Source organism: Cloeon dipterum, chromosome 1 (assembly GCF_949628265.1).
Source record: "Cloeon dipterum chromosome 1, ieCloDipt1.1, whole genome shotgun sequence".
Classification (NCBI taxonomy): domain Eukaryota; kingdom Metazoa; phylum Arthropoda; class Insecta; order Ephemeroptera; family Baetidae; genus Cloeon; species Cloeon dipterum.
In genome coordinates, this window is record NC_088786.1 from 25,757,271 (window position 1) to 25,782,035 (window position 24,765).

At 41.5% G+C, this 24,765-nt stretch overlaps 4 protein-coding genes across 4 annotated transcripts in view; 2 read left to right on the plus strand and 2 right to left on the minus strand.

The window, feature by feature from the left end:
* Positions 1–24,765, plus strand: part of imd (immune deficiency) — a 46,499-nt gene that overhangs the window by 5,895 nt on the left and 15,839 nt on the right. The window lies entirely within an intron of this gene.
* On the minus strand, positions 115–18,239 carry LOC135934395 (sodium-dependent proline transporter-like). Its single transcript, XM_065476108.1, has 12 exons — positions 18,006–18,239; positions 10,211–10,546; positions 6,026–6,157; positions 5,726–5,969; positions 4,776–4,908; positions 4,557–4,691; positions 4,378–4,481; positions 3,587–3,824; positions 3,405–3,533; positions 2,912–3,112; positions 2,556–2,850; positions 115–2,492 (listed from the first exon to the last, which is right to left on the minus strand). The coding sequence occupies exons 1-12, from the start codon at positions 18,100–18,102 to the stop codon at positions 2,437–2,439; spliced, it is 2,100 nt and encodes a 699-aa protein (XP_065332180.1). The 5' UTR covers positions 18,103–18,239; the 3' UTR covers positions 115–2,436.
* On the plus strand, positions 18,960–20,626 carry LOC135934401 (mannan endo-1,4-beta-mannosidase-like). Its single transcript, XM_065476115.1, has 8 exons — positions 18,960–19,093; positions 19,213–19,371; positions 19,431–19,672; positions 19,729–19,895; positions 19,956–20,068; positions 20,118–20,239; positions 20,295–20,414; positions 20,469–20,626. Exons 1-8 carry the CDS (start codon positions 19,018–19,020, stop codon positions 20,598–20,600), a joined length of 1,131 nt encoding a protein of 376 aa, XP_065332187.1. The 5' UTR covers positions 18,960–19,017; the 3' UTR covers positions 20,601–20,626.
* On the minus strand, positions 20,622–24,547 carry LOC135934392 (pyruvate dehydrogenase phosphatase regulatory subunit, mitochondrial). Its single transcript, XM_065476104.1, has 12 exons — positions 24,195–24,547; positions 23,917–24,129; positions 23,694–23,857; positions 23,405–23,641; positions 23,241–23,351; positions 22,819–23,187; positions 22,366–22,542; positions 22,144–22,310; positions 21,942–22,090; positions 21,336–21,813; positions 21,076–21,276; positions 20,622–21,023 (listed from the first exon to the last, which is right to left on the minus strand). Exons 1-12 carry the CDS (start codon positions 24,428–24,430, stop codon positions 20,811–20,813), a joined length of 2,715 nt encoding a protein of 904 aa, XP_065332176.1. The 5' UTR covers positions 24,431–24,547; the 3' UTR covers positions 20,622–20,810.

Consider the following 24,765-nt stretch of genomic DNA (forward strand, 5'->3'; position numbering starts at 1 on the left):
AAAATTTCGTCTATGAGCAAAAATTTCACAGATATTTTATATGCACGTTTCACGCTCGCCTACGCCTGCATGTTATTGCATACCAACTCGGATTTAAACACCGCGCAACGTATATGTATATTTTTAATCCTCTAGATGCCGATGATAAAATTTAGTCTACTCTGCTGCGATAACAACGTACAACAGTACTTTAATCTCTAACCGACTCTCAAATCAGTGTCTATGATACTCTATTCGTTCAATTTCAATGCTTTTTAACACACACCGCCGCGCGCGTCCTTAATTGCTACATTTTATTGTTCTGGAACATTTTGAGCAGTTATCACTAATTTTGCGTGTTCTTTGTGATGGCCTACAGTGATCTCATTTATTGGAATTTCGCCAAATATTCGCTAACTCACGGAAACATATAATGCTAGAACATCTTCGATCTCGCGCTGGAAAGGGCGAAGCTGCTGTTGGATCGACGCTCCTACTGTGATTGTTCCAAAGAATTGATATTCGTATTTAAATACACAAGCTGGTGAGTGCTTTGCCTGTTACCACCAAGAGGAACATCACAGTGGATATTTACAATGAACACTCACAAGACGTCTGGATATATTGTTGTTTGGTACAGAAACGTGCGCACAGCACATAATTAACGTAGCACGGTGCCAGGCCAAACCAGATCTAGGCGAGGAAATCAATGAATTCGTCATTCGTTCACGTGCGCGTGAACTGCGACTGCTGTCAGCTCAAAGGCACTCGTCAGCTTCACTGTTTTCCCATCTAAAAAAGCAACACTTTGGCAATTTCGATTAAATTTTCTCGTATAAAATAAATTTTCGACTGCGTGTTCCATTCTGTATATTGCGCATCAACAAACGAGCCTAGATTTGGTCTGCAGCCTTGAGTATTCTGCAACTATGTATGCTACACAATATTCTATGATAAAATTATTGATTCGCCCGAACACATCAAGAACACTTATTATCGGCCACATGAATCTTTTGCGCGTGAGTGAGGTCGTTGTCGGTTCGCCGGCTCCATCACTCACGGATTTTCAGCTAGGTATACATTGAACATTAACTTCCCGCCCTCCACGTATTTCGGCATACATTGTGTATATTGTATATAGCTATAATTATATATGTATATCGTCAGTAACAACATCAGTATAAATATACGGCTTGATCTGTTATTGCTTGTAACAAATTTAATTAACTTCATATTAGTTTTAATTCAGTTATCAACAGCTATATATCGCTAAATTTGGAAACCCTGCATTTATGTGTGTTTTTTCTTTAATGCGCGCAACATTTTATGCCACTACCTCTAAACTTTCTGCTTTTATTAACCATACAACATTAATTAATTTTACTACGCCTATTCCGCGACACATTATTGCAACTTCTATAGCACGTTACAATATGCGTTAACAACAACTATATTTTAGGTTCCTCAGTTTCTCACGTTTCGTATTTATGTATAATAATTTTTCTCTTAATATATTCCATTCCTTTCTAAATTCATAATGCAACAATTGAAGTCCCCCGACGGCCCTAATTTTTTTGTTATGCTATCCCCAGTCAGTTTGAAAAGATGAACTTTAAAATTTTAAATAAATAATTTTGTCTCTATAGCAGTCATTACAAGGCCATTACGTTGCCTTATTACAACCGTTCACTGGAAACATAATTTGACTCTTGAAAGTCTAATTTCTTCAGATTTTACTCCCTGCAGATGAAACTGACTAACAACCATTTTTTCCGTTCAAATACTTGACTGTATTCTGATATGATGTAATATGTATCAACTTTTGCGCGCCTTCTCGAGGCTTTCGTACCAGTAATTGAAACGGTTTGGCATTGGTCCTCCTATAGAAATGGGCTCACTTAATATCTGTCAATATGGACTCTGATGTTAAAACGCTTTGATTACTATTGACTAAATCTGTTCAATAAAATGGCAATTAAAATCCTCGATCGCATAAATTACATTCAGTCGCATCGTTGAAACTTTCACGGACTAAAACGGGCTTTCACGCTCGTCACAGTTAGAAAGGAAATGAGCGTCAGGGAGCTTGCGAATAAGTGCTCTTCACCATTTTCGTTAACATAGAACATCGACCAGTGTCAAATTTACAAAAATATACGCGGTGCTTGTTACAGTGCGTCTGCGCATCTTTGCAACCCAATGTACGTGACCCCGTTTCACAAATCATAAAACTGCTTGTATTCACGACAACAGAAATCAACATTAATTTGCATTTTACAGCGTGTTAGCAAAATAATCCCCGCACTTTTTGACTAGCCACACTCTCCAAAGCTGGGATCATTGAATAATTAACATAGCCGCAGCCAACAGATATAATTCCCTTTTCGCAAATTCGTCAGATCACATTTGATTGATCTTCTTTCATACTGAGGTAACCCCGTTGGCTTTTTCCTGGCATCATAACGCCTCACCAAGCTTGTCACCAACGTTGATCGGCGTTGAATTATTACAGTCTAGAACAAAAATTACCATATTTATTTTAGGTTCGCTTTCTGCAGTTTTCTGCAGTTTCTCACCTTTCCTCTGTTCTGAGAGCAAAGTTCCCGGCACATTTTTTTGGGTGAAGGCGATCCATTCTGAGCGGAGACTTGTGTCAGAGGGGCCCCACTCGGCTGTGGACCTAGCAGACATCTGCAACTTTTCCTTCAAGGAACCGGCTGGCTGCTTCCAAATCATCAGGACGGCCCAGATAGGGATTTGGAGCATTGAGACGCAGGCGAGAGCCCAGCCAATCATGTTGGCCCAGTTGGGGTACAAATATTCTTCGTACCGCAGAGGAACGTGGAATACTAGTGAGTAGAGGAAAATCATCTAGAAACGATGGGGTTTGTTGCGTAAAAGTGTTCAAATCGCAATAGACGGACCGTTTTACCATTAGGATGACAGGTGCGAGGAAAGACCAAGTGATCCTCCAATAGGCGTTTGGTCTATTACCGAGCATAAACTCGAGATCGGACGAGATCCGCCCGAGGCCGTAGATCCACAACAAGCCGATGCACTCAGCAATCGCGATAAACACCACTCCAACTCCGCCACCGTACACGTCCATCAGAGTGAGCACGTAGTTGCCACCCTGCAAAAGTGCGGTTAGTTAAAGAAAAGCACTCAGTTTCTTGCCGGCAAAAAGACTACTACTTGTTGAAAGAGCGGTTGCTCTCTCTTCTGCTATTTTGCTTTTTGCAGGCTATTTTGGTCTCGTTTGCAATTAATATGCTGGTAAGGTAGAGGTTCGCATGACAAACATCGAAACGAAGTCGAGCGGCGAAATTTATTTCCAACCGAATTAATAGCAGCACCCCCTAATTAGAATTCGTCTCCAGTTTCCTTGTCCTCAACGCGAGTCAAAACGGAGCGTGTGTACTTACATGGGTAACACAGGGAAGTCCCACAAGGTAGCAGAAGCAGGCAGTCACGACGCAGAATATGAGCTTGTGGTTTCGCAGCCAGGTGAACTCATCCGAGATGCTGGTTAGCACGTTTTCCAACAGCGCAAACTTTGAACAAATAGATTTAGTATCGGTTGCGCACAAAACTTTGATTAAATTACCTCGCTGTCCAGCCCGAGAACGAAGAGCATCAGGAAGAAGAGGACAGACCAGAACTGCGGACACGGAAGCCGCAACAGCGCCTCGGGGTAAGCAACAAACGCCAAGCCAGGGCCTTCTTTCACCACCTGGTCGATCGGCACGCCGAGGTCCGTGGCCATTGCTCCCAAAATCGAAAAGGTCACCATCCCGGAGATGATCGACGTGACGGTGTCCAGCACACTCACAACCAAGGCATCCCTGGGGAATTGCGCTCCATTTTATAGATTGTAATAACCGCAGAAACATAAAAAAAGAAATTTCCCCAGAGGCTAAAAAAAGTATCGAAAAACCTTTTCCGCTTTCCGCACCCCCTAAACAGAAGTCGTCGTAAAATTTATGCTAACGATGCGACCCGATTTCTTCCTTAAAGGAAACGGACTTTGAAAATAAAATGACGCTATATTTTTTGGGGAGAAATCTGCAAATTAGAGTGTCATAGGAACTTTTTAATCAGCCCTATATAGCAATAGGGAAAAAGCGTTTGGTAAAGAGGTGGCCAAAACGTCGTGATATCAGACGTTCTCAGTGTTATAGCTGGTAAAATCTTAGTTCACGACCCCTATGTTTGGCTTTGCCGATTGTTTACTTTAACTAATACGCATGGGTATAAGAAAATTCGTAAACAGACGAAATTTAATCGTTTGTTTTGCCATCCCAAGGAAGATTGTGGTGTCTACCATACTTACGACCCCCGCATATTCTAGGTAATGATTTTTTGTCAGTGGTAGTGTATTTAAAACTATTTTAATACCTGTAGACATTGTTCCTGAAGTCATTGTAGCTGCTGTACATGATGAGTCCGCCCATGGAGACGCTGAGGGAGAAAAACATTTGGCCGGCCGCTGCACGCCAGACCTGCCAGAAAGAAAACGAGGGGTGAACGTGGGTGTGTGTGAGTCGGCAAGGCAGACAGGGCTAATTGCCACTCACCTGGATGTCCAAGAGTTTGCTCCAAGTGGGCAGGATGAAAAAGAGCACTCCATCAATGGCACCAGGTTGCATGAGACCTGTCACCAGCAGAGTCAGAAGAATGACGTACGGGAAAGTCGCCGCAAAATACACAACCTGTCGGCGTGAGAAAGAATTTCCATTTCCGGAGATTAGAAAAGCAGGCGGCGCGCGGAGGCGTAAAATCGATACTCTGCTCACCTTGCCAGAGGTTTTGATGCCTTTCACGAGACACAGCACCACAATGCACCAAGAGATGAATAGGCACAACGCTAGGTCCCATTTAATGGGTCCCAAGTCTTCGATTCCGCTAGATAAAGCTAGCACTTTTCGTCTGCGAAATGAAAATTAACAACACATTATTCAGCGCGAAAATAGCAGGCGGACTGGCAACACGCGCAGCACGGCTGTCGTGGGGTTGCATAATCAGGCATTGCAAAGGGGCTTGCGAAAAGTGATCGTTAATTTCCTACAACTGCCGTTGACAGATCGTGCTGTTCTGAACATTTAGTGCGCCACGGAACCGATTACACGTCAAATAATAAATCATATAAATCACGGTTTTTCACAATTTTCGTCCGTTTCACTCCAGAGATTTTTATAAAATGTGTTCCCAATTTGCGACAGAATATCAAAAAGTGGACTGATGAGAAAAAATTTAAAATAGACTTTAAAATTGATTTAAATTAACAGTTAGGCAATAACACTTATTAAAGTCAACAAATATTCAATAATAAGAAAAATGTAGAATTTAGTGAATAATTTAAAGATTTCAAATTTTGCGAACTCGTAGATTTAAAATTTTGAGTTAATCTTGACAGAAATAATCTGTAAAATTACTTTCATATGCAGTGAGAAATGGCACAGAGCTATTACAATAACTAATTATGCAATTTTGAATTCATTAGAAATACCGCAATGTTGGAGCAAATTATAGTATACCATTTTATAAACGATATTTTTACGTTTTTTAGTAGTCTAATATTTAAGAGGATTTATGAGCTCATAATTTGATATGCAATAACTACAATAAAGAAATAAATATATGCAGTAATGTTATTGAAAGTTGTGAGAAAAAAATCACTATAATATAGTCTTTTATTCGTTGTCCGCACTTTGTTAAACCCTCCGAAAATGCGCTGAATACTCACTCCCAATACTGCAGACTGGCAGTTTCCCTGTGTACGGTCGTGTGTGCAGATTCTGGGTCCGAGTGGTTGACGTTGGTGGCGCCGCGCACATAGCACGTATCCATGTTAGCCCACTCGGGGTCGCACTTTGCCCATGGCACCTCGGCGGCCAGTGAGGCGCCCATATAGTGGAGGGTGTAGGACATAATCACGTTGTAGTAGATGCACACAATCAGCGACACGGTCACCATCGCGCAGCCGACACCTGAGCAAAAATTGCAAAACGCGATGCAGGCGAATTTTCAACATAAATAAACGCACCTTTCATGACGGGGCAGCAGTTCCAGAGGGCGATCGGTCCGACGCCGCCAAACTGCCCGATGGCCAGCTCGAGAAAGTACATGGGCTTGCCAGCCAGCGCCAGCATTATAATATAAGGGATCAGGAAAGCGCCTGCAACAAAAAAATCACGACCGCGTCAGCTGTGCTCTTGCGTAACCAAGACCAGAGGAGACAATAAAAACATAACAGATAGCCGAAACGTCTTATTTTTTGTTCGCTTTCTCATGGAAGATTAATCTGTACAATATCCGGCTGATGTTTCGCGCCTCAAAAAACACAGAAAGAGACGAAAAGGATGAACAAAGCAGATTTATTTGGCGAACATCTATTTTATGACACTCAATCAATGTTTTACTGCAGAAGAGAAAGGATTACTAAAATATTAATGATACATTTCAAGGGATTAATTAGTTCAGCCTAGGGCTGTGAACTATAAATTTTTCAGAGTATGACAGTCAGTTTTTAAACCTATGTTGGTGCAAAATAACAGTTAGTCTATAAACGGGGAATCGTTTTTAACACGAATTTTCTGTATTTATGGTCTGCTTGAGGACGCTTTTAAACACTTTTATTAAGACGTTAAATTTATAATAGATTTTGATCGTATTTTAGTTTTTAAGTGCAAGATTTTTGCCTATTTTCCCAAGTTCTGTCTTTTATTTGGTGATCAAGCCATATAAATTTGCCCTTATCTATCGTCGCAGACATCTCTCGTTTCTTATAAATAAATAATGGAATTTCTCTGGGGAGATTAAAAGTACTTAGTTGAATTTAATAGTCGAATCTGTGTTATCGTCTATTTTTTAATCATCTTATTTTCTAAGCGTAAAATCTAGTTAGTCAACAGCTCAACCAAATTTAGTTGTGCAAGGAGGAAGCTTTAAATTGCTTTGTGTCTTTATTCCCTTAATGAGTCGACAGCACGTGGCCCGCGCATTCATTTTTATTTCGCAATTCAAAGTTATTCATTTGAATGAATGAAATGTTTCCTTTCAAAACATTTCTTACGCAAATGCTGCGTAAAAATATGCAAATGAGATGCGGAGGCAAGAACAGCGTTGAAGGTGCTTAATCAAATGCGAATTTCCGCCAGCCAAATGCGAGTGAGCAAAAATAGCCAACGTCCTTCTTGGCAATCAGCGCCGCATTCGGCTGCGGCTGGGAGGAAGGGGGCAGAGGAAAAATCCAAAGCAGTGGCCCATTGAAGAAGCAAGCGCCGGCGCTTACTGACTCGATCCGCGCGCGGTCATTGTGAGAGTAAAGCCCATTTGGCCCCGAGCCGCGCGCTTTTTGCCTTTTCACAAGTGCACGAGCCTCTTTGAGTCACTCCTTCTGCGCGCATCGCAGCCAGCCAAGCACGCCGGCTCGCGAGCGAAAGATCATTAGCTCATTGTAGTGAAATAAAAATCGGGTTATGAGGCTTACGTCACTGGGGAACACATTAAGGGGGTCCCTTTGTCGCCCTCCGCATCCCTCAATATTGATCCCGGGCGGACGGGCTCTTTCCCCGTGCCGCCGCCGCGCTGCTGCCTCCGCCGCTGCTTACGTCAGCGGCCCGCTGTATGGATGCGGGGGTGGATGCGTGTGTGTGTGTGTGTGTGTGTGTATGTGTATCATCATGGAGGTGCCGGACGGAGAGAGGCGCAAAGGCCGCCCCCGCACCGCCGCTGCTCCCTTGCCTGCCGCTGCCGCATTTTCATTCATGCATTTCGTAATACCCTGCACTACGGCGCGTGTGTACTGATTTACACCGACTCGCAACGCGCCGCCGCTTTGATCCGCCGTCCGCTGCCTGTTTATGTGACATAATTCAATTCTGAAGGCATGAATTTTCAAAAAAGACTATTTCTGTCTCGTTTCAACAATATATTCCAATTCACAAAAACTGCTTTTCAAAAATGACAGTGATGATTGTTAGTAGCTTTCTCTCGTTATATTATTTCGTATCTGACACAATCGTGTCACATGCACGCTCTGGATGACGAATTGATTATATAATTTGGTTAATTTTTCACAGTAGCACTTGACAGGATTCAAATTAAATTTCATCATTTGTGTATTTCAATCAGCCTTCAATCCGTACCATTTTCCATGCTTTGTGGCATTGTTGGTCAGTATGATTAGCAAAGAGTTATTATTGGCACGGTGTAGTAACATAATACCATATTAACGGTATAAGAGCCGCACCTATTTCTCATTTTCCGCAAATAGCAGAAGCAATTTTAATATAATATGTTTTCAATTAAATCATTTGTTTTTCTTTTGTCATTTAACGTTGCAATGCACGACACGAACTTTCCCACTCTAAAATCATTGCAAAAAATAAAGGTAAGCTTCTGGGATATAATTGATGATGTCATTCCAGAGGTGCAGAAAAGCACTAATTAGCTAAATTTAGCACAGATAAATATTAGAAGCTTTCTTTATTATTTTTATTAAAGGTAATAACCCCTTTATAAAAATCCTCGTTTTTGTTATAAACTGATCCTTATTATTATTTTAACTATTTTTTAAGTGGCTGCAAAGTTTGTGTATGTGTGTTTTTGTATCAGAAGCACCCCGCCACAAAGAATATATCGTTGGATACATATCGAGAAGAGAAATCAAAGTTAGCCATAAAAAAATGTGTATCAGGCAAGCTTTGTTAAGTTTCAAAATCAACATTTTTATAGCAGCTTTGGTCCTCTTTACACTATTTGAAAAGCCCAATTGTTCAAGCAATCAAATCAAATTACTACTTACTGAAGCAACCAATGCAAAAAGTAATTTTCAATTGTTGTTAATCCTTTTAAAACATGAACATGTTTTTAAACTGTTTTTTCTCGCTTAAATTATTTTTATTTTGGTTCTGCAATGGGGACATTATTATATTGTATAAAAAGACTCGTGCAGATACATTTTGCGCCTCTCTGCCACGTTTTTGCTTCTTTTTTATCACGCACGTATGGGGGAAAGGGTGTACACACTATCCCTCGAGAGGCTTAACGTCACGTTGGGACCGACGGCGCGTCTGCAGGCTATATGCGGAGCTTCGTTATTATTATTTATAGACACACTGTATCATTTGCATGATCTAGTATCGACCAAATTGAAAACGGCCGCGGCAACCGCGAGCAATAAACACGACGATCGAACAGTGCTCAATCGCCCATTGTGACAGAACAGCGTTTCGGAAGCTCAAGAGCTGCAAAACAAATATACAAACGATCGTGCTCGAGAGCGCCTGTTATCGCACGTGCCGAAATGGTTGTTTACCTTGTCATTGGATGCGGGAATCAAGCATGAAAGGACCTGATTGATATCCCTTTCAGACGGAGAAAGTATTAAATGTCACTTACTTTCTCAAAGTCAAGATGTTTTATTATATTTTTGACTTCGCAAGATCTTGGCTCGAGATTTCCCTTCATCACAGGCGTTGTTAATTAGCTTCTCGGCGAGGAAAAGGCTTTTCTCGCTCAGATTAAGAGAGGTTATCGCCTCTGGCATGACAGATTACTGACGCTGAGTAAGGCGAAAAAAAAATAAATTAGCTAAGGGTGAAAAACGATCGATCAGCAGCTGCTAAAGATTCTTTGGTGTCTCATATATCCAAGTTAAAGAAGATATTTTTCTGCACTTTCGAGCACTTTACTCAAAAGTGAAAATGTTTTGCCACTTACTCCAATAATTTTCTGTACCAACAGCATTTTATATATATTTCTATGAAAAGTATTCGTATTCAAAAAAATTTTTAATTAATTTTTTATGCATAAATAAAAAAATAGTATTCAGATTCAAAGTAATTTATCACAGTATTGATCTCATGTGTTCAAACGCACGATTGAGGATTTTTAAAATTACTAATATAAATATGGTTTGATTAATAAGTTTTATTAAAGACTGAATAAAACTTAAAAATATTTTTGGGTAGTGCCTTCTGCATTTCCAATAAAGGGCACCGGCCAACAAGACAAAGTCTCGGTCTTATAAACAAAAAGACTTTCCTACAATCGTTTTCTAGGATTTATCCAGAGAACAGTTCAAAAATATAATCAAAACGGGGCTGTAAAAATTAATAATGCAATATTATAAAAAAAAAATATTTAACAAAAGCAAAAAGCGTGAATTTCTTTTGCTTCAGGAATATACCAAAACAATACCGGAAAAGAAAAGAAGGTAACTTACCGCCACCGTTCTGATAGGCGAGGTAAGGAAAGCGCCAGACGTTTCCGATGCCGACGGAGAGGCCGACGCAGGAGAGCAGAAACTCCCACCGGTTGCCCCAGTTTCCCCGCTCGGCGACGGACGCCAATGAGGGTCTTCGGATGGAGGCGTCCAAAGAGGCGCCCCGTTCGAACATGGACTCGCGTCGCGCCACGATGTGCGCTGAGAAGCGCCGGTGTCTGCTGTGGGCCGGGTGGTCCCTGTCCATGGAGCGATGTCGCTCCCGCAACGAGCCTCCCCTCGGCACCCGCGGGACATTGGACGTGGACGGAGGTGGCGACATGGTGTTGCTTCGCCCTGAAAACAAAATTAACAAGAACCAATTATGTTAGCGTTCAGGCCAAGATGTTTAATTTTCAATAATTTTTAACATGGGAGTCAAAAAAGACAGGACCACTATTTTTTTTCTCAAAAACATGAAATCAAATATGTTTATATGTAAAATTATTGATTTTATTTTTCGGTTGAAAATTGAAAATTTTAATAATGTAATGAATTAGAGCAATTTCATGTGAGATTGGTTACCAATTGGTTACGTTTTGGATTTAAAAACTGAAACAGACTTTCCTGAAAGTACAAACCATATGATTATAGGAGGTAATAAAGAAGTGTAATTTGAGTTTTTTTTTTAAATCTCGAAAAATTTCCAGTGTACTTTAAAAATTTGATTGAAACATGTTTAAACTTTTCCCATGTACCAAACTGTTGATTCTGAACGAGTTTTCAATTTAAAGAAATTATATTTTTGCTACTTCATTCATTTCTGTGCGATTCATTTTATTTTATCGTTAAATATTGAATCAAGAGCCATCCGGTAAATTTCATCAAAATATCCTAGAGATTTTCTGTAGCAGTGTGGATTGTTGTAACCTAACCTGCAATCGAAATTTGCCCTATGTTTTTTTTTAGAACCTCTGCACAGCACTTCCCGTGGGCTAAGCGTACTGGATCCCAGCAGGCTCCAATAACACCGCCGAGCGGATAACATTATGCTTGAGTGGCCCAAGTGGCCGCAAAGGAACTTGGGACCAATGTGGCCATCTTTTCGCCTCCACGCACCGAGGTCTTTTAATTGAAACGCCAGACATTTGTCCATAAAGCCGCTGGAAAGGTGCGCAAACCAGCAAGTAGCGAGTCGGCGCCGGTGCGCCTCCCAGCCCGTTGAGCAATCTGAGCATTTCGAGTCACTAAACTAACCACTGTTTTGCCATCTCTGACATTGCGTAGCCAGTATTAGATCTCCGAACTGCTCAAATACCTCCCAATGCTTTGACACTCCTGAGAATGCCTTAACAATGCGAGCCAACGGGCTGGTTAAAACTGGTTAAATGTGAATTTTATAGATAATGGCCCAGGAAATCTACAATTCCTACAATTAATACAAATGTAGAGTGAATTTTCACAATCTCGGCAGCTTGAAAGATTTATATGCGAACACGTAAAATTAAATATTAAATTACAAACCTTCTGGTCCTGATTTTTTGTTAATATTTTATAAAAGAGGAGGCTGAAAAGCATTTTTTTTGGCAAAAATACTGACTGTTTAATGAGTTTTTTTTAATAAGTAGGCCACATTGGACTAAATTTGACGCTTACTATGCATGCAATTTAAAACAAAATCAACTTCAAGCTCTATGGTGTCGCAGTTTTATTAACCATGTGGTGCGCCACCCTTATTAAGCTCCTCAATTTAGCATTCAATTAGAGTTGCTATTGCACGAAGAAATGAAGGGGGACTTTATGCTCGATTTAGCATTTTTTATGCTGACTTCTTCAAAACGTGTTTAACACTTTGAGGAAGCTAATAAGATCTTATCTCGTGGAAGCACTTGCCAGCTAAATCGCCTGTGAATTCCTTCCTGTCCAACTTGGCCAGTTTCCAGCTTAAAGACGAGCGCACTTCTGCTCAGTGCAAAAACTCGTGCTTGAGCAGCGCATTTATTTCCGATTTGCTCGCCTAAAGACGAGCATCTCGTTGCACAGGGCGCAATAATAATAATTCGCCTTTGTGCCTCCGCTCTTTCACAATGGGAGAGGCAAATATGCTGTGCCGCGGGGCAGACTTGACGAGCAGGTTGCATAATTTGTCAGCATACGCCTGGGGGGCGGTTCTTTTGTTAGCGAGACTACATGACGACATGGCAAGAGTTGCATTTTACGCTGGATTAAAAAAGTCAGTCGCAAGAAAGAGGACGAAATTTCAGCCGTTGAATCGTCGGGTGCCCTGCAACTTTGCATCAAAGCGAGTAGAAAAGTTGCAATGGCGAGAGGAGGAAAAAATTTATTCGTCCGTACTTGATGCATACAAACAGACCATGTGCATTGAGTTCGGAATTGCTGCGCCGCGGTGATATAATTTTTGAATAAATAAAGCAGCGAATATGTGCTTGCATGCGCATCTGGCACACAAAAGTGGACGGCATTGAATCAATGCTTCGAGCTGCGACTGACGGGTATTTGCACACATCAACGGACGCCGCACGTGTCCTCGAGGTGCAAAAATCATATGGATGCGAAGTTTGCAGGTTAATTCGCGTGGACTGCCGCTCTCGTACTACTTTTCCGGTCGGCAGCGACAAAAACCAATATGATATGCGCGGCGCTTTTCTCGCTTGTCGGCGGCGGCGGTAAGGTACCAGCTCTCTCTCCATCTCCTCGGCAAATATTGAAACGAGATTGTGCCGCTGTTGAGGGCCCCTGAAAAGGCAGGCACCAAGTGTGAGGGAAGCAAAAAGGGCTGAATGCAGGCAGCAATAACAAAGGCGTTGCTCCACATTATGCATTCACACATATATGTATATATACGGGACGCTGGCCAAATAATCGAGACAAAGTGGGTCACTGGAGCTGCCTCTCTCGGTGCCACCCTCGCCAGATGCCGTGCATGTACATTTTGCACCCCCGTGCCGCTTTATCTACCCGGCTGGATGGATACAAAACGATCTCTGCACTAACAATTTTTGCTGCGCCACATTCCCCGCTCTCTCCAATGATGAGAATTTATCTCTCGCGTCATCGAGCGTTTCAGCGCGGCAGCACCGCCGATTTTATCAATTTCGCTGCATTCTAAACATGAGCGAACGCCTACGCTCTCGTATCTTTTCAGACGGGGATGTGATCGAGGAAAAAGGAATGAATATGAATCAGCAGTTGTTTTTGTCCTGCAATTTTTTAGTACACAACCAACACACGTACGTTAGAATAAATCTTCTTTTTTTCATTCCTGACGAGGAAAAAGCGCAGAAGAATTGTACCCTTTTGGCAATGAATATGGCACCACAATTTTTTTCTAATTAGGACACGTTTTTGAAAGCTTTGTCAAAAATAAAAATTAAGTTTTGCGATTGAATTGAAACTGTTTGTGTTACAATACGAATTTTTCTAGTTGTGCGAGTCACATCTTCAACTTGGAAAGAAGAGCTTTGTTTTATTTTAACTCTATTTGAACACGGCGTGCAATTATCTTGAAAGAGTTCCCTGTAAAAAGGTTTCTAATATGTTTGCTCTGAGCGTTTTATAATATCTTTTGTTCTTCCCTGTGTGGGTATTACGATGTGCCCTTTGGGAGCTACCCAGACTATGGGAAACGCACACCAGCAGTTTGCTTATTCAAGGCGTGTGCGCTCAACTCTATATAACCTTTTCGTCATGCCATGAATGGCCCGCAAAATTAATTGACGGCGGTAGCGGCACGCGGCCTCAAGCGAGGTAAATACGACAGACAAGAGGCTCCCCTCACATTTAGTGGCCTCTCTTGCATGTAAAACGTGTTGAATCGAAATTCATTGCTTGACATCACGACATGATTATAAAATTTGCAACATGTCTCCATTTCAAACAGTGCCTTACGTATCTGACATACATTATTGGCTTTCAAAAGTATTACAAAACTTTTATTATTATTATTTATTTTATTGGACACCATCGGTGTACAACTACAGTCAATTACAATTTTATTTATTATAACGGAATGCTTATTGAGATAATGTTTAATGATTTTTTACACAGTCTAGTAAATGATACATACTAGTAAGCAAAGAATCACAATAAAAACATTAAATTTACAATTAGCGGTGACATCGAGATGAAAACATTTATGTGAACATACGAGGAAATGATAGCCATGAAAAGAATATCTATTCATATTGTTTAAAAACTTTTCATATGCAGTTGTAGAGGGAAGAGAGTATTTGGATTTAAGGTCATTAACAAAAAATTCAGTCTGAATCAATTCATAGACAAATCTAGACTTCATTATCTTGTCTACGCTAAGGGCTTTTTTAAAGAATCTAGATTTAGCGCATTCCAACTTGTTGAGATCATTCAGAGATAAATGGGACCAAATTTCTTCTATTCCAATACGAAGCTACAGGAGAAATTGCCAGGTTAAATAGCTTTTTAGCAGTGCTAATAGACGATTTTGACAGGTTTTGAATTTTAGATGCTACAAAGCTTGTATTGTACGATTTTAAATAAGTTAAACAATGTGATTTAGGAACTGACAGTAAGAAAAAAATAGAAGCAACCATGACGTCATTTTAGCAAATATAAAATCGGCAAGATTTGTTATCTTTAGATTAATTAGAAATAGCTAATCCTTACGCGAACTGGCAGTAAAAGTTAAAAACTGAAGATAAACTTAATTTCACTCGCATCCGCATTGGTAAGCAGCCACTGAGGGCTCATTCAGCAGTACTTTAACTGTAAATACATACCACTGAATTAATTACAGAAGGCTGCTGAAAACGATTGCCGAGTACAATAAAAAAGAGGGCCACACTGGAATTTTTAGAAACTCTGCCACTAACCTTCCCTGCTGCACAACTTTATCTTTAAAAAATCATGTGCCCAAATTTCCAAACTTTTCAGTAAAGTGATTTCGAGTCCCTATAAATCACCAAGATTTCATTTATTTTTTCTTCACGTGAATAAAGTGTTGATTTGGTTATGACAACATTAAAATTAATTTCCTTTGCTTTGGGTCGTTACATAATGAAATTATTTTTTAATTCGGCACAAGTTTTTGTTCGTTGAAATTTGCACTGATGAAGGTTGAGAAAAGCCACATTTCGCCTCCTAATTACCTCTCTTCTCTGCAACAGACTTTTTGCAACCATTGAGCAAAAAAAGAGCGATCGCAAGTAAGTAGGACGTGCACGTGAAGCAAGCGAGGAGGAGCCAACGCGGCAAGTGGCTCTCATTGCGATCGGGTCAGTGTGTCAAAAGAAAAGCGCGCGAGGGCGGCAGCAAGTGCGATGATCGCGACGAACAATGGGGGTGCGTGAGATGCGCCTTCTGGCCGTTCGCCTCTTAAAGTCTTGAATTCAGCAGCTTCCAGCAGGCAGAGATTGAAAATCGATAGCCGCGCGCGCGACGTGCAGCCGTTTGCCTATGTGTGCAACTGTATGGAGGCGGCGGAGGCGGCGGGTGGAGGGCGGGCAGATATTCGCGACTCTAGAACATGCTGAGCACGCTTTTCCGCCGAATGAGTGATTTTGGGCTGTGTGGCCGGCTGCGTCAATTAGAGCTCGCACAAACCGCGAGACACACTATTAACCCGATCAGTTATTGTCCGCCGTTATCACGCCGCTCTCTCGCTGTAATCGCTTTAACAAGCTTCGTAATCATTGTGTTTAACCATGTGGGGTTGGAGAATGCGTGACTTCTCAACGCAAACAACTTGAAAACTGCCCGAGCACGCTATATCGCTGCAACCGCAAAAAGCCCTCACTTTCTCGCAGTTTATTTACAAAACCCCACCAGATTTCGCTTATTTATTGTAAGCAAGACATAATAGAAATTATGAATCCTTTTGATTACGAATTAATGTGTCCACTGGAATTTCAATGTTTATCATCACTAATACATTCAACTTTTTTACTGTGAAATATTTAACTCTGATTTATTTTTAACCGTTTTAAGCAAGTTGAGACAACATCAAAGAGATTAGTTAAAAATTGTAGGCAAGCCTATTAAATAATCAACCTAAATAAAAATTGGTGATAATTATAAATTTTTGATACTTGTTCACGGGATATTTTAAAGATTACACTATTATGGGGGTAGCCAATTTTCTTAAAATGAGTATTAAATGAAACGATCACTTCAAGAAGTAAGAAAACTTGGTCCTCAGTTTATGATAAAAAAAATACTTGTAGAGCCACCGACTTATTGATTGAATTACGTAAAATATGATACAATTAAATATTTATTTTAGGAGCAATTATTGTCAAGTTCTCTTCAGATTTGAGTACACCAGTTGAGGTTCGTTAAGTTATAAAATAACGCATTACAATCGACTGCTACTTATCAGTTCACTCCCAAAATCAGAGTACACCTCGCATTCTCTCTTAAATCCAAAGGTCACAGACTCCATGAACTCTGTTGTTTTCTTATCTTTTAAATCAGCAAACAATATTTTATCATATCAATGTCAAAAAGGACTTAATAATTATAAATACTTTTTAATGTTTTCGTTATATAACTCCAGCAATGGATTTCTTGTGAGAAGAGATTGTTGATATTGTTAATTTCTCTCGCATCTAATTAAAAAAAACGGAAAAACGGACTGGACATAGGACATATACCAGGTTGCGTGCCGCACAGGGGCGAATGACAAAAATCGCAATATGTAATTTGGAACATATGTGCGCAATTTTTTCTGCGTTACGTCCACACAAGGCAGATTGTTTTCCCCATTCGCATATTATACGGATCTTTTTGTCATCAGCGAGCATCGATTCATAGCTCGATCCTATTGGATATATGTTAAATCACCAAGTGGAGATTGCGTGCTGAAAGTTTGCCTGCGCTATTTATTTCACGGGACTTATTTTGAGACCTGTTAAGGGGGAAGAGTCTGTCCGTTTGCTTGAAGAAACAGAAATCGTCAGTGAGCTTTGTATCGACAGATCTGTGATGTTGTTCCAGCAGTTTTCGCCGGCTGAAAAGATTTCTGCGCCCAGCTCGCACGCAAGGAAGGAGAGAATTCCAATATATATAGCAAGCAAGCGCTATTTGTTGATGTTTCCTCAGAGTTGATTTGGATGCGGGCACGCACGTCTTTCAGGAATTTCCAATATTACTGATTCCATCCTCAACAGTCTGCATGTGGAGAACGTGGATACAAAAATAGGCCAGTGCCTTTATTCTTTCCCATTATTTTATATAAATATTTGCACAAAAGGATAAATTCCTCATGCACAACAATATGATATTTATGAGACGTTTACAAGAGTTGACAAGAATTTTCCGCGGTATTGCAATTTAAGAAATAAAAATTCCACATTTCTCTGTTGAGTAAAATACGGCGGGTTCTGAAATGCAGAAGCTCGAAATCATTCGAGTAGGTTGAACGCGAGAGTCAGATGTGAGTTTTTTTGAAGGCGAGAAACAAAGGGGTCTTGGCATTTATAGAACAATGGAAAGGAAAAAATGACACAGAGCAACTTCTTGTCGAGGTGAAATGACAGCAAAGCAAACTTGCCCCCTTTTATTTTGTATTTGACAGCGCAACGAGCACCTATATTTATTATTTAACTCCTATAAGTAACGATAGTTCTTTTAGGTCCAACTTTGTTCATTGTTATGGGTCAGCAGAGCATCTGTACCCCATACCTGCCACCTGCCCACATCAAAAACAAAAATATTACAAGAATAAAATCAAAACATTATATAAACAAGGTTTGTTAATTAATCGTCGATTGTCCTCTAGAACGAATGGAAGAGTGACTAACCACGATGCTGTACAACTCACCTAACTTTCCCCTGAGTGGCGGCACCTTGTCCCTGAGGCCATCCTCCTGCTCTTTGGCCATGCCGACGGCCGTGGTGGGCTCTTCCTTCGATTTCATATCCAGTCCGTCCGCCTTACCACTCCATTTAGCTGGTCGAAGAGAGTGATAAAAGAGCGGCACACAAAGGGGTGAGCTGCACCCTCTCAGCGTCCCGGGAAAACTGTGTAGGGCCTGGCGGCTGAGCGCGCGGCTTGCCAGAAAACGATGCTTTTGCCGCCGCCGAGGGCACCACCATATATCCCACTTCGAGCCCGTTTTCTCTCCCTCCGCGCGTGGCCAAACTGCCCCTAGCTGCTCTTGACTTTCCTCATTCCTGTCCTGCCTTCGTTTTCTCCGGCGGCGCAAATGGACCGCTCGGTGCGCGACGCCACTGTTATTGCCTAATCTGCGATCTCTTTCGAGCCGTTTCCACTAGCAAATTGCTGAGGAAACAATCACGCCGGCAAGTTGCTCAATTTTAGCCACGGATCTGGAAAGGAAAACGACGAGAAAAAAGAAACCAGCAACATGAATCACGCGGAATGCTCACACGTGGCTCTGCTTTTGACAAGGCTAATTGAGTTGGAAGTTGTGCAGAGAGAACTGCATAAATGATGTGCGACAAAACCAAAGACGAATCCCTTTGAATATTAGCCAAGCGAAGAAGGAAACGCGGACGGTTTAGGTTTAAAAATAAACAGTCGAGATTCAAGGCGCTGTGAAAAATGCCCATTAATACGTCAATAAAATGTAATTTGAATTGCTGCAATAAAAATGACGACTTGTTTAAAATAGTAGGCAATTGAACTTTTGATCCAATAGAGATAAATATAACACTCCTTTTGTTATTTGCTCTAAAAGTGGAGCTCTCAAGATTTTTCTGGATTAGATGCTCTCATCAAGAATGAGTGATATAATCGGACCGCACGACAAGAGCTTCTGTTGAATAACAAGATAAAGGTGGTTGGCAGCGAAGCTTCACAGACACTCAAAATGCGCCTTCTGCCGATCGCAGGACTCGTCTTCCTCGCCGCGTTCTCCAGTGCTGGAGTTCTAAAAGTAACCTCAGGTATAACAGTCACCAATAATTTAAGTTTCGCTGTAAAATAAATTACTTTTGTCTCAACTCAATCTCAATTAATGATCATTTAACAATATATATTTTCTAATAATATTCCGTTTCTTAAGGTTACTTTAGCATAAATGGCCAGAAAGTGTTCCTCTCTGGACCTAACATCGCGTGGCAGTCGTACGGATATGATTTTGGAAATGGCATGTATGACGTGAACGGTGGAACTTTGGAAAGCCTTCTCCAGTCAGTCAGTGACAGCGGAGGAAATGCTGTCCGTGAGTGAAATAAAAATCAAATAAGAAAAATTGCAAATCTATTTCCATTGCGTAACAAGGCATCTGGATTCACGTCGAAGGCGACAACACTCCACAGTGGAATTCCGATGGGTTCGTCACTGGCCTGGATAACACAGGCACTATGATCAATGACCTAAAGCGCTTTTTGGATGCGGCCCAAGCGCGCGATATAGTGGTGATTCCTGTGCTGTGGAACGCGGCACTTATGAGAAATCAAAACGTCATTAATTTGGCCTGGGACGATGCCAAACTGCAGTCATACATCGATAATGCTCTCATTGTAGGTGATTACGTGGCGTGAAATTGTGAATTGAAAATAAAACTCGTTTCTAACAGCCGATGGTGTCCGGCTTGGCTGGCCACCCTGCGATCGGCGCCTGGGAAGTAATGAATGAACCAGAAGGATCCATCATCCCAGGCTCACACCCTGATCCATGTGCAGACACCTCGGCTCTCGCAGGTGACGGACCTGGCTGGTCAGGCGCTAATATCCCGATGGAGAGGTGAATCGCATCGCATAACTCTCTGGTTAACAACTTGACGCCTTATAATTCAATAAACAGAATGCTGAGATTTTTGAACTGGCAACTGGCGGCGATTCGCGATAGTGACCCTAGCGCTTTAAGGTCTGTCAGCACTTGGTCTGAACTTTCTGGCTCTGACACTCTAGGAAGGAGTATGGCAAACATTTTGCCACGAAATTGAAATTACATGATAAATTGCAGAGAACTACTATACTGATGAGTGTCTTGAGAGGATTGGAGGGAAACCAGGAGGAACTGTTGATTTTTACCAAATTCACACCTATTCTCACAATGGAGCCTTCAACCCCACTTCCCCTTTCAAGGTTAGGACTTCTCTGATTTTAATTTTTTTTTAATATTATAATTTTAAATAATTAGCACTCCGGATCAGAATTTGGATTGAATAAACCATTGCTGATTGGAGAGTTCTCGTCAATCTGTGGTGAGAACTGGAGCATGGCAGACTTGTTTGATCACCTATACTACAACGGATACAACGTAAGAACTAGATAGGGATCCCTTTTTCAGTCAAAATTAACTTAAATCAAACAGGGGGGTCTGACTTGGATGTACTCTGCTGTGACTGACTGTGGAGATTCCCAGCAGGTTCAGAATGATGGCTACCAGCACATTAGGAACTACAATGACCCTAACAATGGAGGTCTTGTGGAATTTGACTACTAATAAAATGAAATAGCTCCGCAGTTAAATTTTTGATAGTATTATTTCAACATTCAGATCACAGATCATGCTTTAACATATCAAGAAACCAAAAGCGTGACTTCTGGATTGACTACTTGTAAATAGTGGCACAATTGAATATTGAACGTATGATATTGATCTAGCTAAAAGAATAGTCTTATTGTGAGTTTGTAAGTATTTCAATGCATTTGGTTATTTAATGTGAGGGCGCGTCGCTTGGTAACGCAGTCTCTCAGGATCAATTGGCGTGTATTTGGTGGGGAGAACAGGCGAGTTCAAATTTACTTTTGCCTCATACCGTACGCCAGCAATGTCCACCTGGTAGTCACCGCTCAGAACGAAATCATTCGTCACGAGGCCTGTGTTGCCTTTCTCATCTCGGTTTTCAACAAAGCCAAGGCACACCTGATACATAGATATAAGTGAGTTGTTTGAGGCTAATTGTGTTTAATCAAACCTGTCTTCCAAGGGTGAAGCCATATCCAGTGGTGGTTGTGGCACCCACGTAGCGGCCGTCTTTCAAAATAGGCTCTCCTCCCCACGGCCACAGGTCAACCTCAGAATCGTGATCCTGCAGGATCAGCTGCACGTACATCCTTTTAATGCCCTCTTCGCGTTGCTTGAGCAAAGCGTCTTTTCCAATGAAGTTTGCTTTTTTCTGTAAAATTATCCCACATTCAGGAACAAAAATTATGCCTGACCTCGCTCAATTCTCACATCAAATTTGACTCTGAAAGACCTTCCGCACTCCAGAGGGGTCGTGCTGGTGTCCAAATCTTGGCCCCAGAAGGCGTAGAACTTTTCAATCCGCAGCGCTCGCATTGCATAGTAGCCGCAGTGCTGCATGCCGTACTTTTTCCCGAACTCAACTAGGCCAGAGTACACATGGAGGGCAAACTCATTGGGAATGTAGAGGACGCATCCTAACTCTCCGGTGTGGGTCAAATTCATGGCTCTAATGCCACTGGCAAGCCCGACATCAAGTTCTTTGAAGGTGAAAAATGGGAAAAAGGATGGATTGAGGTCAACGTCGGCCAACTCCGAGAGCAGGGGAATGGCATGTGGTCCCATGACGCAGATCGCTGTGTACATGGAAGTGACATCTGAAATTGCGACTGATCCATCTGAAGGCATGTGACGCTGCATCCAGGTCTTGCAGCGGGTCTGCTGAATTGTGGGTGCCACCATCATGTACCTGTTCAACATTTCAATCAGAATTCAATTGATTTACTACAATATATCAATGGAATATGTGAGCAGTGACGCGAATGGATGTTTTTAATTTCAGTTCTGACAGATGAAAAGAGGAAAATATTTGCCAACCTATTTTCAGCAAGACGAGCAAAGCTGCAATCGTTTTCATACCCTCCTTTCTCATTCTGCATTCCAGTATGAATGATGCCGCCAATTGGGATGTCAACGTCATTTGAACAGACTCTTTGCAAAAAATCCACAACTTGCGAACCCTTAGACTAAAAAAGCTGTATCTAGTACCAAGAAGCAAAGCAAAATTCTCAAAGTGTACCCAAAGATCCATTTTGGTAAACGAAGAATAGTCGCTGATTCCTACTGTTTCTCGACAAGCCGTATACTCAGACTCAACAATATCAAACCATGGCGGTTTCCCAAACGTGTTTGTGGTTGCAATTCTATATGGGCGCAACCCATAATGTTCCTCATAATCTTGAGAGTCTGTATAAAAACAAAGGATGATTTTGCTTACCCATTTATTGTAAAATATTCTTACCAGCAGAACTCGCTGCTTCACTGTCAATCGACGTATCAAAATATGAGGGTCTTTCGTACCCCATAACTTGGCCAAAAACAGCTCCAGCTTGACGGAGTCTGGGGTAAATCGGTGACATTCGCAAATTCCTTCCAGTTGTAAATTCTTGGAAAGGGTAGGGCAATTTGAAGTGCATTCCTGAGGAAACAAAGGCTGCGTTAGATATCTCGAAAAATCTAATAACTAACTTTTGGCACTTAAAAGCGCTTTCATCTCTTTATTTGCGTTTTTACAGCTCAATTGTGCCTAGCAGTTTAATAAGTCACAAAATCAACATGTTGGTAAGTTTGTATTTAATACTAAGAGATGGCTTTGACCATTACTATATCAATGCCTCATCGCTGATAAGAAAATTAACTCTAATCACATTTTTATGCCAATGTCTGAGGATTTCATTTTTATCAAATAACTTACCAGGAACTTCCTTGACACGGTCTCTTAGATATCTTCTGTTGTTGTGCAACCCCAAAAATCTGCTCAGCTCCAGCTCGTAAGAGTCAGCAGGCAATCCCCCTCCTCGACCCAAGATGAGCCCCGCTGTTGCTTTTGCTAGACCACCAGCTGCAGACAATCCCATGGTATTAGCTCCAGCTGCCACAAAGTAGTTCTGGACTTCTGGAGCTTCTCCAAGAAGCCATTTTCCATCAGGAGAAAACGCCTCAGGTCCATTGCACAGTCTTTCAATGACTACATCGGTCAATTTTGGGATTCGGTGCAGCATTTGCTCAAGCAGCACGTGGAAATGATCCCAGTCAGGAATCAGACTTTGGTGGGAAAAGTTATCTGAGGAAAAACTTTTTAAGACTAAAAATTTTTAAGTCTGATTTAAGAATTACCAGGAACCTTGCCATCTTCAAAAGCAGGTTTTGCGATCAGTTCAAAGCCACCAATTAAAAGCTTGCCTTCATTTTCTCTCAAGTAAATCTGGCCATCTTCGTCTTTCACCACTGCGATTTATCTTATAATTTTGCGTCTTGGTATGAAGGTTTATCAAAAATACCTGGAGTGTTTGGGTCCAAGCCAGGTATGGGTTTAGTGTGCAAGCAATAATGCTCACAAGGGTGAAGAGGAACTTTGATTGGTGTTTGACTTAGTTTTCCAACCTTGCGGGCCCATAGACCACCACAATTAACAAATATATCACATTGGATATTTCCCTTGCTGGTCTCCACGGCAGAAACTTTGCCTTTGTCCTCCATGACTTTATAGATAGAGCAGCTCTCAATAATCTTGACGCCTAGTAGAGAAAATAATAAATATGTATTTCTCCTTTGCATTGTTTCGTGTACCCTTCTTTCTAGCTGCTGAAATCAGTGAAACACAAATCTCATATGGGTCACCTACTCCGTCTCCTGGAACCCATAGACCACCAAGGACATCAGAGGTCAAAATAATGGGACACTTGGCTGCCACTTCATTGACGGTAAAAACTTCACAAGGAATCTTCCACGCTCTGCAATGAAATTGCTGTCAAAATTACTTTTTCGCAATTTACCCAGTAACTATTATTACTGAGCTCTGGCTTTGATTCTCCTGAACATGGTCATACGATCCTTGGTTCTGGCCACTGACAGACTCCCACATTGTCTCCAGCCGGTTTTCAGGCCCTGAGAGTCGAGTTCTTTGTAAAGGGCTACACTGTCTCTTGCCAGTCTTGTTTCAGTGTAAGTGTTCCTCAGGTGGGTAACCAGCCCTGTTGAGTGCCAGGTGCTTCCTCCGCCCAACCTGAAATTTTGTTAAGGGTTTAGTAAATTGAAATTTAAGTCAACAGTAACAAAGGTGCAACATACCGCCCCTGTTCCAGCAGGACAGTCTCATTGCCAAGGCCTAACTTTGCGAGTTCATAGGCAACAGCTGCTCCTTGGACACCTCCTCCGCAAATTACCACTCGCGCCTTGGATGGCAACGAATCATCACTCAGGGTCAACTCAACCTGGCTCTGGTTGATCAGGCGTATCTGCTGGTGAATCAGGGGTGATCTTTTTCTGATGGCGCCAAATATCCGGACAGGACCCGCCGCGGACATTGTGTGTTTAGATGTATTATAGTATTCTTTTTATATCATAGTAGCAAGCGCAGCCAGAATGCTATTTTTAGAATCTCAGAATGCAAAGGTTCAAGATAAAATGGCCCAGTAAGTTTATAGAGTGAAATACAAAATTAGAAGTTGCGGGCTTGCAGAATCGTGCGATCTTTCCAGGTCTCCATTGCATTCATTACGTGTAATTGACGAACAAATTAAAAGTCACAGTTCAATTGGCAGTAAACACAAATAGCGTTGTTATGGATATGAATAAATTGTGCGATTATTTGTGTGCGTACAATCCAAGCTCGGAATCGTCTTTGACCTTTTTGTTTTCA